The 16936-nt window shown below is 40.0% G+C and overlaps 1 protein-coding gene across 1 annotated transcript in view; it reads right to left on the bottom strand.

The window, feature by feature from the left end:
- The window catches only part of GALNT18 (polypeptide N-acetylgalactosaminyltransferase 18), a 206235-nt gene that overhangs the window by 96231 nt on the left and 93068 nt on the right, over positions 1-16936 (bottom strand). Inside the window, exon 4 of the mRNA XM_082283335.1 lies at positions 8248-8414. Coding sequence (XP_082139461.1) covers positions 8248-8414 — 167 coding nt within the window. The remainder of the gene's footprint in view (positions 1-8247; positions 8415-16936) is intronic.

Genomic DNA, 16936 nt, shown 5'->3' with positions numbered 1-16936 from the left:
TCACAACAGTGTTCCACGACATGGTGTTAACAACACCTCTGGCTATGGAGGCCCAAGGAAAACAAAACATTTTTTTCCAAATAAACCAGGTGAGGAAAAACAAGCAGGAATTCTCACTCTCTCACAGCCTAACCACTAACTCTTCATTTTTCTGCTGTTAATTGCATCATCATAAATAAAAATTTTAGCTTTTATTCACCTTCATCACATTTTCCATAAAGTTTTACGTTGAGCTTCCCCAAAGCTTTCCCAGGCAGCTGCTTGAAGCACACTACTTTAAATAGGTTACTTTTCCAGGGTGAAAGGAAGGAACACCATTTTAGTAACATCCCCAGAAATTACTAGAAGTGAACAAGTAAAGTCAAGTAATTTAAAATTTGGCCATCAAATACACTTTGAGAACACTTTCAAACAACTCATTGCCAAGCATATCTACAGAAAAGCAAGAGAAAAGCCAACATGAACTGATTTATTTTTTCAGAATTCACATGTGCTTTGTTAAAATGTTCTGTACTTGAACTTTAGACTTACAGTAGGTTCCACAATGCCTTTAAAATATCTAGCAATGCCTATAAATGTGCCTTTGTGTGGTGACCATAGAATAATCTGTAATTTATTAATATATTTTGCTAACTGATCTTTATCATTTAGTGATACACTTGAACACTCTTAAATAGTTCCTTAGGCAAATCTCTTATCATGTTTTGGACCCTTCAGCACATCAAGAATTTTGAGGTTCTATCACAAAGAAATTGAAGTGTTTGAAATTATCAGCTCTGGCAGGAAGTTCTACCACCACTTTAAGAACTAGGCAGTGATTTTATGAAAGTTATCTTTTTATTCATTTTTCTTTTTAAGAAAAGTATGCTTGGGTTGAGAAGAAAAGGTAAATTTTAATGAAGTTCATTTAAAAGGCAATTTCTATTTCTTAACTTTCTGTAGGACAAAATCCTTTAACTCCTTTGTCTGACACTACAGAGTATTTTCCCCACACCCTGTCAAACTCTTTCAATTATAAGTGCCATGCTTTTGATAAGGAAAGAGACAGAAACCCTTTAAGAAGTCATTCAGGCTCATAAGAGCTTACATTACTAAAATATTTCGAATACTGTTTCTATTGAATACTTCATGGGAAAAGATTTCAAAAGGAAATAATCAGATCAAACAACAGTATCTTACTGACATCAACAGATATTGGCACTTTTCTCATGAGCTCTGCATGAATGTTTGTCACTGCACCAAATCTATACATGTGGCTGCTACTTGAATTTAGTGACATGTGCTTGAGAACATTATCAACAAAAACCATTCAAGCATTTTTGAAGGCAAAATAATCTGACAAACGTGAGAGAAGAGAAAAAGTGGGGGGGGAAATAAAGGGGGTTTTAAATCAAGCAAGGCTTTAGATATCTCTAGAGATTCATTTTAAGGCTAAAATCACAGTGATGGTACTGAAAAGTGGGCCAAGGCAGTATTTATGTGCTGTCATCCTCAGAGTCAGGATGCCACCAGCCCAGAGCACCACCAAAGCACACAGGGTGAATTCCTCATTACTACCAGAAGAGCTCAAACCAAGCCTGTTCTCAGTGAATGTGACTGCAGCCTTTCAGTGTGGTCACATATGGCTTCTGAATCACACCTGACACAGGTGATGTTGTTTTCTGTAAGTTGACCCAAATCATTCTTCCAAAATACCCCAAAGTGCCAGGGTGCAGCTATTTATCATCACCTAGAAACTGGAACTGTAATTTATTCATACATTTTAGGCTTTGCTATGACCAGTAACATGAGAGCACATATGAGTGTGCTCACACGAAGCACTGTGTCATGAGAGGGTGGCAGGACAGGCGTGGGGATGAAGGACAAGAAAACCCTGACTGTGCATTGCACTACTTGTCATTCATGGGACACTGCAGATGTGGAATAGAAGCACAGTATGAATTGGCACACTGGGATTCAAAACAGAGCTACCATGAAACAAGGCCAGTCCTCTTAGACTTGGTGTGCTGAATCTGACACAGGAAAAGGTATTTATCAGACTGCAACACTGCAAGTGGATCAGGGCTGAACGAGCTAAACTACCTCATGGATGGAATAAAAGATAAGATGACCATACATTAACTTTTGGCCACTGCTGGCTAGGGGAGATTCAGTTCATAGCATTATCTGAATGCTTGAGTCATAAAGTCTGATGTCAGGAGACTGCAATAAAAGCTCTGCCCTGCACAGCTGCCCCCTGATGTGGACAGAGGTTCTGCTATCAGCTGGCACACACATCAAAATGGTGCTTTTGCAGCCATACCAACAGAGTGATCTACAGTGTATTGCAGATGATTAAAATAACTGTTGTGCTGAAAGGCCACTTTGTCACTGCCAACTCCTTCTGAGCACACAGAGCTTCCACACAATCAAACGGTCCAACAGCGCTGGAACTCTCCAAACTGTCAAGAAAAGGAAGGCTAAGGACCTTCCACTGGAGTTATGAAGAATGGAGAGTGTGATAGTTCCCAATATAAAAACTCCATGCTGGTTATCAAACAGCTTTCATACAACTCTAATTCCAAGGCAACAAAAACCAGAGCCTTGCCTCCAGCAAGGGATGCTATCCCTGCCCCCTCATGTGATTGAATGCGAGTCCTTGAGTCTGATGGAGTAGGGAGTTCAGGCAGGGGGAGTTAGAAAAGCTGAATGAAAAGTATCCTACATAATTATTCTTAAATGGAAGCAAAAGGGAATGGAAAAACATGCATGAAAAGGAGGCATTGGACAGAAGGAAGAAAATGGGAAATGATAAAAATATGCCCAAAAAGGGAAGGAACAGACTATTACTGGGGGTGGAGGAAGGCAGGGACAGATGATTCAGGCAGGAGTTTAATTACTGTGGCTAAAAGCAAGGGAAAGCTGAATGGTGAGATGGGGAAAATGGAAAAACACAGTTTGTGAGAAAGTGTCGCAAACACTGGGATGGAGGAGATGATAAGAAGCACAGGTAACCCTGGAATGTGAGAACATGCCAAATGGAGACCCCAATTGAAGGACACAAGCCCACAAAGTAGGATGAGTCATATGGAATGGGGCAAGGAAGTGAGCATTCAAAAAGGGCAGACTGCCAGGGTAGGAGTCGTTCAAGGAAAGAGGACTGAGAGAATAAAGACCAAGGAACTAGACCACCCCTGGATGAAAAGAAGGGCCTTATTCATCAGCACTGTCCTTCTCTTCTCTGCTGCTCACTTCATTTTGATATCCTACTCCACAACCTCTCCCCTTTAAAGCAGGAACCAAAGCCATTGGCATGAGGACTGACCAGTAAGAGGAGAGACCAGTCTGCAGCCAGTCTAAGACACTATCCTCAGGACACAGGGTGCTCACAAAAATCTCACAGTCTATTTACATTAGTGGCTCATATTTTTTTTTCCCCAGCAGAGCTCTGAACTTCATGGCCAGGCCACTCTCTCACACCCCTCAAAAAGAACATTATGCTCTAACTTCTGCTGATGGCTGGAACAGATGGCCAGAGGACAAGGGTTTGCCTCTGGTTATTTCCTTCTTACATCTTTTCAGACGCATCCACAGTAGCTGGCACACCTCACTGCAGTCCCAGCAGCAGCACACAACACTTAGCAGCGAACATATGCTCAAAGAATTGCCTTCATTAATTCCAGTTGCAGTGCTAAACGTTACTAAAGTAAAATGCAGAGTTTGTAACAACAGCCAACACTGTTCTCAAATCCACACTGGAACAGATTTCCTGGTCTATAGATAAATATATGCCTTTTAGCATCTGATTCCTAACCAGCACTGCACAGCCCTCTTTTCATGTCAGTCCCTGTCAACCCCTCTGAGAGCTTGCTTGTGTAAAGACTGTGCAATAATGATTTCAGCATCAAGACCTTCAACTAATGCAGAGAATCAATCTAGGCAGATAAAGCAAATCCTTCCTGATGCATAAACCATGGCCCAAAAGTGAATGCAGGTTTGGATATAGTTTACCTATTTCCTTGTTTTCAGATGTTTCTGTTTGTCTTGGAACTTTCCTGACATTCAGGTAAGGGAAGAACAAGAAGCAAAACAGAAAGAAACCAAGACTTAAGGTTTTCCCTAGGAGATTGCTATCAATAGGTTTTTCACAGTTGATCTACAAATAAGCCATCTTCAAATTATGCTGTGCTATGAAATCTAGCATGCATTTCAACAGCAGTCTTGAGGCTTATTCATCACTGCTTTCGTAAAGAAAAAAAAGTAAAATTCAGACCATCTTCTATTCCCAACTATCTTTTAAGAGTTACCAAAGAAATACAACTTTTTAATGAAAAACTCTGGATGCTTTTTGAAAAGTTTCTTTTCAGTGTTCTGAGGACAACCTCTCACAGGTGATAGATACAGTTGCACCTGACCCACTTTCTACCAGTCTGTGTTAATTCTCAACACTGCAAGGCATAAAATTCACATCCTGTGGTATCCAGCATTATTACTGCAGTTCAATAGCTGTATTCATGGAAATCTCAGGACAAAATGAGAATCATTACACTGAACATGTAGGAATATTTCATTCATAAGTAATGCTTCAAGGAAAAGGAAAAAACCTTATAAAATCTGAGCCTCTACTGCAATATTATTAACTGTTATGTGAAAAAAAATATCCTAGAAAATGATAATTACTGCTATAGTATTAAATTTTGCAAGGCACATTCTGGACACACAAATGCCCACTGCTTCCCCATGAAGCTGAACTCATCATGGCTCACAATGAGATTTTTTAGAGAAATTTCAAATCATCTGAAAATACCTTCAAGAGGTACTTTGTAATGCAGTGGTGCTCAATGCCTGCAAAAGGACTCAAAAGCCAAGCCAGAGCTCCAGTGGCACAGAAGGTCACAGCCCCATCTCCAGAGAGCAGGATGCCACAAAGCAGGGGGCAAATAAACCACAATGCCAGTAGTCTCCAGCTCAGGCAATGCTTCTTCTAAATACATTTCTGAGGTCTAATTAACCACTAGCAGTCATGGGTGTGGTCACTTAAATTTTTTTAAGCCTCTCCTCTGAAAATAAAAATTAAATTCTGCTGCTCCTGAAGGCAAAAATAAATAAATAATTATATTGCCAAATGATACATTTATGTGCACATTATCTCTGCAAAGCAGACAGCCCTACTGAGGAGAATGGGAAAGATTCTGATCTGATACTTAAAAATACAGTAAAACATCTGAAATCTGTGCAGTTGCTTAGTCACCAATGTGACTGAGACCCAAATGAGACACAAATAAACAACACTAATACTTGGCTTGTTTAAATAAAATTTTTGTTCTTATTATACAGTACACAGTAGTCACTGAAATGTGGCTTCTTTATCCTTCAATTAAATTAAATTTTAGTACTAACACACCTAACAGCATATGTGAAACAATTCAGAGCAATCTTTATCAAAATTCCACCAGAAAAGATAGTATGGTGAAATACACACATTAAGCCATGCAAATGGCTTTATTAAATAAAGGATCAAAATTTTAGGACCTGCAAAATCTACTTTCTGCTTTTAAACAGCACATAGTGGCACTTTCACAGTTTTCTAACTCCAAACATTTCTTTTAAAAAAGGAAAACTTCACAAAGAGGTTAATTGAGGTCTCCTGAAACATAACTAGGAACTTGAAAAACTGCACTGAGGTTTAGAGAAAGTCATAGATAATTTGCTTGACATACCTTGAAGTACATGAAATAAAATACTATAGCACATATTGTTCAAGACAAATGTACAGACTTTGGGCCTATGCTTGAATTAATGGTTTTTGAAATCAGCCTTCTGGAATTAAAAAAAACAAAAAAACAAAAAAACAATCAACCTATCTAGTTCTTCCATTGTTCTTTTCCAAAATACAGGACTACAGAAATTCGGGATTCATTAAAACGTGCCCATCTGGACTCTGCCAGTTCTCTGGTCTCACTCTTTATTTTTAGTCACTTCCCACAGTGTGATTTTTCCTTCCTGTGAAGTCCATGGCTGTGGCATCACAGAAAGGAATCTTCCATCAAGTTAGAGAAGCTGCCATCCCTGGCAAAAGCCTGAGAGTAAAAATACCACTTATAATTAGGATTCTGACAGATCCCTGTGAGAAGCAGAGGCTGGAGCCCACTTCATGCACAAACCAAGTGTTTGCCCCCTCAGGTAACATTACAGGGAAACCCAGAGTAACCCACTTATCTTAAAAGCAGCAACACTTGCAAGCTAAAGAGCTACTAACAAAAACATAGAATGACATAAAGGATTCATCTCAGCAATGCTGGAAGGGAGAAAAAAGAATGGAAAACAGAATATCGTAAAAGGAAAAGTAAGTTTTAAAATAAATATTTCAAGATTTAAACTAATAGTAGGAAAGCCCATAAATCATCTTTACAATTGCTCCTGTTCCAAACATCCATCTGCTCCAAATATATGCCTATTACCAGGTCTTCAGCATACATTATGGGATAAAGAGGACTGTAGAAATCTAATTTACTACTGCAGGGAAGAGATGCCAGAGGAAGGGTTAGAGGAGTAGCATAAAATCCTGTAGAGAGTTGAATTTTTCTGTGAGACTAACTATAGCTCTGCACAGTGTGATTTTGTATAAAATGACATGTAACACCAAGCCAAGGCAGCCAAACCAAAGGTTACCTTCCACTCAATTTCTGTCTCCCTGCTTGGGGCCAGGAACCCAAGGATTTAAGGCACTGGAGGGTAAGAGAGGCAAGCCTGAATAAAAGGCACAGCAAATCATAAAAATATTATACAGTATAGTACCAATACTGGTACTAACAAAAAAGGCAGCTAGACAGGTTTTCCTGAAAGATAAAGTAGATCCTGTGATTTCTTATCTATTTCAGGTATGAAATAATGAAAAAGAATAATTTTGACAAGTGTGTAGAGCACCGTGCAAAGAGTGTTAGTGAGCTCATCACAGTGATGACAGGCTCTCAAACACTCATGGTTCTGACACTGCTCTGCAATGTGCCCACTGGAATAACTGCCTGTAAATTATACATCAGACTCAAACTCTAGGAGCCACTTTTTTCCACCAGACTATTTCTCTTCTTTTATGTCTGCTTTGTGGCCGGTTTATCCATATCCAGAGACCTCAGGCTCTGCAGCACCAACAGCCACTCAGATTCTTTGAGTTCTCATTTAAGAGGTGCAGGAAGGAATTTACACAAACAAATTGCAGAGCCCAGGTTCACCAGTCAAAGCTGATTTCAGTGTTGTGTTCTTTCCTATCAAAGTGCCAGGTGTTGCATAAGGAAGATGACAAAACTTAAGGCATAGGCCTGCACCAAGTTGTTGAGTTTTGTGTGTACTTTAAAGGGTCAGGATTGTACTTTTCCTTCATTCATAGTCAGCAGAAGAGGACATGATGACATGCATAGCCTGGGGGTGGGGATCTTATTTACTTGCTTCCCAATAAGTTTCTCCTCTGTACAAATCTGAGATACATTTGTGATCAGCAGCAGGTCAGAGGATTTAGCTACAGGGATATAGCCAGATAACAGCAGTCATGATAGCAAGGACAAGAGAAACCCTTTGTTCAGCATTTTCCTTCAACAGAATAAATTCAAATTCTCCTTGTATTTTAGCAGCTCAGAATTAACCCCCCCAGCACAGCAGAATTTTTCTTTAAGTTCAGCATTCTGTGCTTATTAAAATTTCATCACTAAAGCTGCTAGAAAATAAGACTTGTAAATAGTGCCCAACATGGCCTCACTGACAAACACCCTGGCAAGCACTGAACCATCAGAGATGGGCAGGGCAATCCTTCAGATCACAGAGAGCAACATCTGAGTACAGACAGCAGAGAAACAACAAGATAAATGCTGCTAATGAGGAGAAGAGAACTGGAAATCTAAAGCACAGAAAGACATTTTATACGAAACAGAGTATGTGTGTGGAATCATACAGTGGAAACAGGAGAAACACAGAAACCATGTGAGCTTGAAAACACTCTGAAGTACTAAGAGTAAAACTTGCTAGGTCTAATCTACTGTTACATTCAAAATTCTGCCTACCAGACACCTTAAACATTCTATCTTTTGTACACACTTTTAAACGCCCCACTTGTGCAGAGCTCAAGACAGCCCAGCAAGAGTGTGGGATAAAGAAGGGAGAAAACAGACCGGTAACATTTGAAACACCAACTGGATGAGCAAGAGACAGAATTCAAGGTTTCTCTTGTATGATCCAGCCTCGGGGCAAGGAGGGGGAAGAACCAAAACCTTTTACCGTTGTTACTGTTATCATCAACTAGGATGATCTCCTTGAGGAGGTGAGCAGGAGTGCGATCGATGGCTGAGTGGATGGAGCGCAGGATCACCGAGAGCGCCTCGTTAACAAATATGAACACAATGCTGACCTCGGGAAGACTGTCAGGAAACGTGAGGTTTCTGCACCTGAAGCGAAAGGTGGAAGAAAAGAGAAGATGTAAACTGCTGGAAGTCACATTGCAAACAAAAGCTGTTTCAGAGATATCTACCCTCAGTCATAAGAACGCATAGAAGATACAGCTCCAAAGAACATCCTGCTACTAAAGCTGATACAGAAGGTGCAGCCAGAAAAATACATACAAGGGAAAACTTACCTGTAAGCTCAGTCAAGGGGTTTAATCAGAAAGAGGACTACTCTCATAACCTGGTGCATTTTCTTTCCTTTTTCAAAAATAGGTATTTCAGCCACATTCCAACTTGCTTAAGGAAACAGCAGTATGGAAGTGCTCCCCACAACTTTAAAGCTCCTTAGTGTTTTATTGGGGTTTTTTTCACCTCCTTCATTCCAAAAAGGATTCAAATCTTTCAACTATGAGTAGAAAGCTCTTTTACCACTTTACCATTTTAAACTGTCAGCAAAATATTTGCTTTTTAAATAAAGCCACAAATTAATTGAGTAAAAGGAATTAACTACTTTTTCTCTGCAGATTTTAGTATTTTAATGCAATGTTTCTGAACAACAATTAATTCTACTTTTTTCTCAGATCTGAAACCGTTTACTAGGTGGAAATTAGGCACAGGCTGACTCAGGCAGCATTTTCAGATAGACTCTGAACATGGAAATGATTGATGTTAATGCCTTTTTCCACCTCCTGACAACTCTGAGTGGCTATCTTCTCTCCAGATGCCAGAGTCCACTACATCCAGGAGCTCCTGAAAACTGTGGAAAGCATTACTAACAGCCAACGTTCTCCATACAGAAAGCATGGATGGATTCAGTATTTTTACATCATGCTTGAATATGACTCCTTAACTAAATCTGTTCTCCAGGTCAAAGAGAAGAATTCTTTTTGGATTTTGTATTTTAATTTGTGTAGCAAATAAATACAGAGAAGTATCACAAAAGCATTCCTCTTCATGTGCTGGATGTTGGACAAAATTAAGTTCAATCAAGATGATTAATTTACTTCTGTGTTTTTACAGGTTCTGAAAAAAATCAGTGCATAGGACACATGACACCCAAACCCACTGAGATACACGTAATATTCAAAATTCAGCTGGTCAACCAATTTTATCAATTCAGTTATTGGTTTGAAATTGATGGAAATCACATTAAAGAAGCTATTTAATATTTTAGGTACCTTTGTCTCTGTCACCATGCAAAAGAATTATAAAGTCATATAAAACAGAAAACACAGTCTGGAAAAAGTACTAACAGCTCAAGTCTTTAAAAGTGTACACTATATTTTTTAATAATCTGGTTCATACACCTCTTAAAAACAAATATGAAACCTCATCACAGAGATCCACAGCCTTTTGTTCCATGGCATCAATACCAGAGGGAAGTAATTAAAATGGTGCTTGGATTTACTGATCCCACTTGTGGCTTGATCTCTTGCAGCATAACAAGTCTGAACTTTCCCTCCAAAAACATTTTGTATTTCCACTGGTGTGGTAATCCTCTATTCATTGGTAAGAAAGCTTTCAGCATCAGAATGAAAAGTTCTCTTTAAAGCTTTCAGGAGTGGATTTTATGCAAGATAAAGCACTACACTAAGAGGCAAGGGGAGCTTCGTTTTCTTTCAGAAGACAATCAGTGCAAGGCAGCATTGTTTTCCTCTTTTAGCCATCAGTTCAGGAGTTAAAACCTTCAAGCAGGACAGAGGGAGCATGAGGTCAATCTTCTCCAATCTCCCCAGAGAGCTAACTACCAGCCAGCTTGGTGTGATTCTTTTCAGTCCCCCTTTTCAGGGTCATTCCACTTTCTGTGGAGAAATTAAACTAAGCTGGAGTGATACCAAGTCTCTCTAACCTCATGTTTAGCATAAATCCCTTGGAGGAAGGACCTGCAGCACCTGTTCCAATGAATGCTCATGCATTTTAAACCCAAAATGTCACTTTTTATGGCTATGTCCAATCTTCTAGGTTATAATGCTACAGAAGGTCTTGTAAACATAATTTTACTTCTTTTTCAAGCTAATATTTACTGTTTCCTTTGAAAAAGTGCTGTTTTGGCTGAAGGAATAAAAGACCCTTCACAGAGCCTGCAAGTCAAGTGTCAGGGCAATTTACTGGGATGCCATAAAATCACAGGATGGACGAAGTTGGAATGGGCCTCGGGAAGTCATCCCATCCAACCCCTTGCTCAAGTGGAGTCCCCTAGAGCCAGCTGCCCAGGAACAGCATTTCCCTTATCCAGACTGGGTTGGGATGCCTCCAATGGTGGAGGCTCTACAACCTGTGCTTCAGTTTGTGCCCATTGCCTGTGGTCCTGCCATTGGGCAGTGCAGAGGAGAGCCTGGCTCTGCCCTCTTTGCAGCCTCCCTTCAGGTATTTACCTTGATGACATCCCCTCCAAGCCTCCTCTTTTCCAGGCTAAGCAGTCCCAACTCTATAGACACACATTAGGTTTCAAAATTTCTTAAGGAGAAAAGATTTCCACACCTGCCTCCTGTACCCTAGAGTGAGTACTTTAACCTCTGAAATTGTTCCTTAAAGAAAGATCGCCTTCTGTGGTGAACAATCTCTGAAAGTCCTGCTTAAAACAATCTCTAAAAGTCTTGCCCAGATGACTGAGCAGTTGAAGCAGGTATAGATTTACTTGGGCTGAGCACTGTCAAATGTGAGGTGAATCTTTGGCAAATGTGAGTTTTAGGGGCCACCAGGTTTAAGTGGCATCTGACAAAAGGATTTCCAATGTGCATATTTCAGGCTCAAAGTGGCTGGGAGGCCCCTGTACTTATAATCACATTGGAATTATTAAATACTAACACTCACATTTTTCCAAAAGATGCTAAAACCATTACAGATCCAAGTCCTTGAAGAACAGACCTGTTCATGGAAAATGGCGTGAGCACATCCAAGTTTTGAAAATTTGGCTTCTAATAGACTATGAACTAGTTAACAGGTATAAACCTACTAAAATAATCTTCAGTATTACCACTTGAAGAACCTACAATGCTGCCCTGCCATAAATCCATGCATAAACTGAAAAGCTCAAACAAAATTTCTGCTTCTGATAAGTCTTCCACCCATTTAAAAGAAACTATTTGTATTGGTTTTCCCATCTGCATTCATTTACATCCTACATATTTTCAATTTTTATCACTCTGGACAAAATTTTTCATTACTGGCAACTTGTACAAGCGAAGTCACAGCATTAAAAGTGTTGCTTGTCATTTGATTCTCTTTTTGCACCACCATACCTTAAAAACATAACTACAAATGACAAGAGAATAAAATTAGACTCCTGTTCTGTCTAATTTCTTTAATCTTTTCAAGAAGACTAATTTTCAATGAGGGTACATTCCTAAATTGAGTTCATGATTTCTTTTTTTTTTTTTTAATTTAGACTCATTCATTACCTTTACTTCCAGCTCAAATTCACTTACTTTTCGAAGTGTGTAGTTTTTAAAAAACGCTTTTTCCTGTCTACATTGTTTTTCATATCAGCTAATGACAATAAAATTTACCTACCTTTTTTTTTTTAATTTATTTAAACAAATCAGAATTAACCCAGCCCCAGATCCTGCACAGAATGTAGAGGACTTGTGCATTTTCACAAGTATGTCTGTCATCATCTTTATGCCAAGCTTTATGAGGAATAAAATTCCATAATGATAGAAATGAACAAAAAATAGCTACAGAACAAGAGGGGGTGTGTCTAAAATATGCTGAAGGGGGGAAGAGGAGAGGAAACTGTATGGATGGAAATCTGAGATCCATTAAGCTCGGAGAATGGAGTGGTTGCGTGGCAACCACAACGTGCAAGTGTCAATGATGGCTCTGCCAAGGGCTCATCCTGGGCTCAGAGCGGGCCCTGGACCTGCCCCTCACACCAGGAGGCTCCCCCCAAACAAACCATCCACGAGGCACACAGCGTATTTCAGTGTAACCACCGAATTTCAAATACACATTCCAAATGGCATTCAGAGCTGCAACAGCGAGTATCACTTCAACAAAGCTAAAAAATTACCACGAGCAACCCACTCTGCTAAATTACATTGGGCTAATAACACTAAAGTAGCAGTTGTCATGGTTACCAGAAATTTAGAGAAACTCCTGGTGTTCTATTTCAAGCACAGCTCTGGTAAATGGAGGGCAGCATACATTATGAAGCTTCTGTCAAATATTTGTCCACAAGACAACTATATTCCTCTATGCATTGTGATAATTCAATTTAGCCAGTCATTAGTCATTAAAATTACTTTAGCATAACTATGCATTAAAGCAGCAAAACAAAAATTATTTCCTGTATTAATCTCTGGGACCTTCTACAAATATGTACATAAATTATGAACACAAATTATTTTCTGCAAACTTTGAAAATCTTTCACCAAGAGTATCACAGCCAACAATGGCAAAACCCCATTTTTTGGTTAAACAAAAAAATCCACTTACAGCATATATTCCACTTTTTTTTTTTAAACATAAGGTGCAATAAGCATATTATTAAAACATTTGGGGTTCAAGTGCTGTTTGAGGAACAGACATGGGAGCGAGCTTTAGTTCCAACAGGGTAAGAATGTCTCAGAAGCACAAGCAGAAACAGAATCGTACTTTCTTCAAGAACTTGTAACATTTTGTCCATAGCCAAAATGGTAAACAGAAGTTCAAATACATGGGAGTTAAAAAAAAAAATCCCACTCTGGCATAAATGAAATAAAGAGCACTAAAACTCTGGCTAAAAGAACAGAGTACTATAAGAACTTCAGCACGACTATTTATGCATTTATGTTTATAATTTCATTATGTGATCATTTCTCCTTTTGCTATTATCTGTATTCTAAGTGCTGAGCTATGCTAAGAAGGCTAGTATAAAAAGGTGGGTTTTTTCCTGTATAAATGTACATCATCATTAACTTTGGTTATTACAGCAGCCTGAAGACTGCAGCAGATTTGATATCACTGCCAGAGATATTAAACACTTCTAGAGCAGCCATTTGAGGAGCTACATCCCGACAGGAAAACTGAAGCTCAGCTCAGAATCCCAGAGGGTGGCTGCTCAGGCAGCACACACTGCTGCTGGGAGCCACTCTGAAGGCAAAGGTGAGATGAGGAAAAGAAGAATCAAAGGTAGAGAGCTAAGTTAAAGAGAACATGAAATATGACAGAATTAAACATTAGGTATTTAACAAGAATGCTGAATACTTTGGTAATTTTTAGGACTTCTGTCCAAAACAATACATTACAGGCTTTTGTGCTCTTTTTAAATGAGTCCTTTGAAACATCAAATACAACAAGCAATATTAATGCTCTCTTTTACCAGTAGCAACAAAAGAACTTGGTCAGAAATTAACATGGAGCCATATCCATCACTAAAATAAACCCAGCAGAACAGAACTTTCACAGGGACATGTGGAAGCAAAGGTTTATAGAATGCAAGTCTGTAGGAGCTGGCTTTTGGGGAGGAGCAGAGGTAACATACAAATGCCCAGCCTGAACCTCACTATTTGAAATCACATGTTTTTCTTACATCAGTTTTAATAAAGGAAAAACTTTATACAAGTCTGATGCATGCTACACCCAGGATTGTGTTTACCACCGTAACGCTGATGGACATTTTGGACAGGTGGACACAAATAAACAACTTTTGTCCTAAACCACATCACTCTCCTCAACCAGCCAGTGCTTGACTTTTCTCCCTTGTAGTCCCATCTGCATTCAGGGGACCTCTTGCCTGCCCTGTTTGTGCCCACTTTATCACAAACCTAGGTTTTCTGTCCTCAAGCCTTCTACCATTGTTCCTTGCCAAACTGAGCCTCTAAGTAATCAGTTTGGGAGCAGTGAACTGTTTGAAAGAAGTGCTTACAAAATAGCCAAAGCCCTTCTCTGCACAGCAAACAGGACCTCTCTGCACTTGCCTAGATGCCAAACAGCACTGGCTCAGCCAGGGAGAGGGCAAACCTGCTGCAAGCCACATGCAGTACCCATGCTATTTGACAGAATTTAAATGTCTGAGCTTTAAATGCTTTTTTTCCCTTCCACCCTTCCTACCTTTCTTTCTTTTGCTTCCTTCCACTCAGTTACACTGACTGAAAAGGTTCTATTGCATTTACTGGCCAGCCTCCTTCATAACAGTCCATGCAGGAGCAAAACTCTTTGAAATAGTTCTTCTGCTGGGGTCCTGCTGCAAACCTTTCCCACTATGCCTCCCTCTCTCATCACATAAGCAGCAAAGAGGAGTGTTACCTCCCTCTCCCATGTGTGCTTCAGCACAATGGATCAGGCAACAAAAATTTACAAGCCAACAAAGTAGAATCTTAAGTGCATCCACTCGACAGGAGTTTGGTAGACACCTTCAGGACCCCTAAACAACCTAACTTGTTATAATGAATTTCTGCATGAGTGTGTTTCATTCACATTTTACTCATAACAAGCTTTGTGGGTACTGCCTGCCTTACTAAAAGTAATGAGCACAACAGAATTATAACTAACACAGAACTATTATCCTCTGTTCCTGCATGCAACAACAGCAACATTGCCTTCCTCAGTGCTTCCAAGTTCATTAGAGGCAGAAACTATTTATTGGTCTGTGATGCAAACAGGTTATGAGCTAACAGATGCACAGAAGGGTGGTGAAAGGCAGAGCACCCAAATTCAGCAGCACAAAATCAGTGGAGGCCCTGGCAGAGATGGTGTAAGCAATACTCCACAATAAAGCCTGCACTGTCATACTGAGTATTGCAAAAACTGTGCCCCCTTCAGGGTGCTGAAGTATCCAGGGCAGTTTATCTCTTATTTACTTCTAAGAGATTATTTTGGACTGTGCTGGGGACACCCTGTACTAGCACAAATACAGCAAAAAGGAACCAAATTCAGAACGGGACATGAGGCTCACAGCTGTAGAGAGGGTCAGAACCCACTCTGCAGTACCTAAAGCACGAGAAGGTCCCTCTGAAAGGTGTGACAACTGCCACAGCCTAACCCAACTCTACTCTGATGGATGTTTCCATCTGACTGATGATGACCTTTTTCTAGGGAGGCCAGAGGCTTGGGCAGAGCTCACTGCATTAACTACTAAATGTGGTCTACTGCCTCTTCATGACACCCACATTGGAGGACTGGGCAAGGCTAGGTTTTTTTGCCCTCTTCTCCGTATGTGTTGCGGCTCAGCAATCTCCAATCGTCCTCTGCTTTTGCCATGGCATTTAATGTTGACAATACCAACCCTAGAAAATGCTGCATGTTATAATTTGGTGTTATTACACATGTGGAATGGCCTTTCTCACTGCAGATCCTTGCAAATACATGCTGAGCTCCCCTGCTAAGATCTGTAGATGTGAATTCTCAGAGCACTGCAGGGAGAAAGGTCAAAGCTCTGAGTCACACCAGTATGATATAAAAGGGGCTACTAATACCACACTTTTGGCAGGTCACTTAATTCTCCTGGTCTCAACTGGGGCTAGTAGTGTATGAATTACCTTAGATTTCATTTACAAATACTGTTGTCTTCCCAAATTCCTGTATTTCAGACAATAGGTTCTGAATACAGATGATAGGCCACCACTGAGCCCAGACAGAACTATGTGAGCTCCACTCCTTTATCTACCTGTCACAAGCCTTTGCTGGGATTCCACTGTCATGCTGACTCATGCAGAATTCACTGCTAAATCCAGGCTAATGAGCTTGGTTAGACCTTGGCTAACTCTGCCCAGAGCTACTGTGGTGCCTCTGTCATATCTGTGCTTTTGTGCATTTCTAGTCAGAACAGAAATACCACAACTGACTGAGGTCCAGCAAAGCTGACTAACTTGGTCTCCGTGCCACTTGCTGCACACTCTCTTCACACCAAGCTGTCCTTGGCTTTCATGCTGTGCTGCTTGAGCCCAGTACCTGCCCAAGGATAATTTAAATACAGCTATACAGACTCGCCAAGTTACTTACACACTTGGCTTAAAAACCAGGTTCTAGAAATCCCAAACATACATTAGAACCATACTCCCACAGGATAGATTTTTTTTTTTCTCCAAAACATTCATGCATGTGCTCTCACACAAATGAGAATTTGCCTGTCAGGAGCAGGAGCTCTTTTTTCAACAACATGACTTTCAGAACACCTGTAGCTCTGCACTCCACAGGGTGCTGTAGGTACAGCAAACACTTTGCATGCTGCCTGACAACACACTTCATTTCCCTCAGGATCAGAACCCACTACATTCCAGTGTCAGAGTCCCTGCTTGCTCCCTAGCCACAATGGGTGTGGGGAATCTGCCTGAGCTACCATTACTAAGCCATTATTTTACATGTATGTGTCCCTAAACATACTGTGATGTCTATCATGTTTCTGGCAGACAGTCAGCAAAGGACGAAAACTTTCACAGGAATTAGGATCATGATTCATTTCTAACTGGAGTTTCTTTTAAAATCCGAACCTTATATTATTTTCAGCTACAGTAACATTCATTTTCTCCATCTTTTTAATTTTTAAAACACATAGTTATAAAAAATTTATATTTAAATCATTCATAAGAGTAATTTCAAAAGAG

The sequence above is a fragment of the Coloeus monedula genome, assembly GCF_965178545.1.
Source record: "Coloeus monedula genome assembly, chromosome: 6".
In the NCBI taxonomy this organism is placed as follows: Eukaryota; Metazoa; Chordata; class Aves; order Passeriformes; family Corvidae; genus Coloeus; species Coloeus monedula.
The sequence above is the reverse complement of the archived record's forward strand: the minus strand, read 5'-3'. Positions and strand labels throughout refer to the sequence as shown.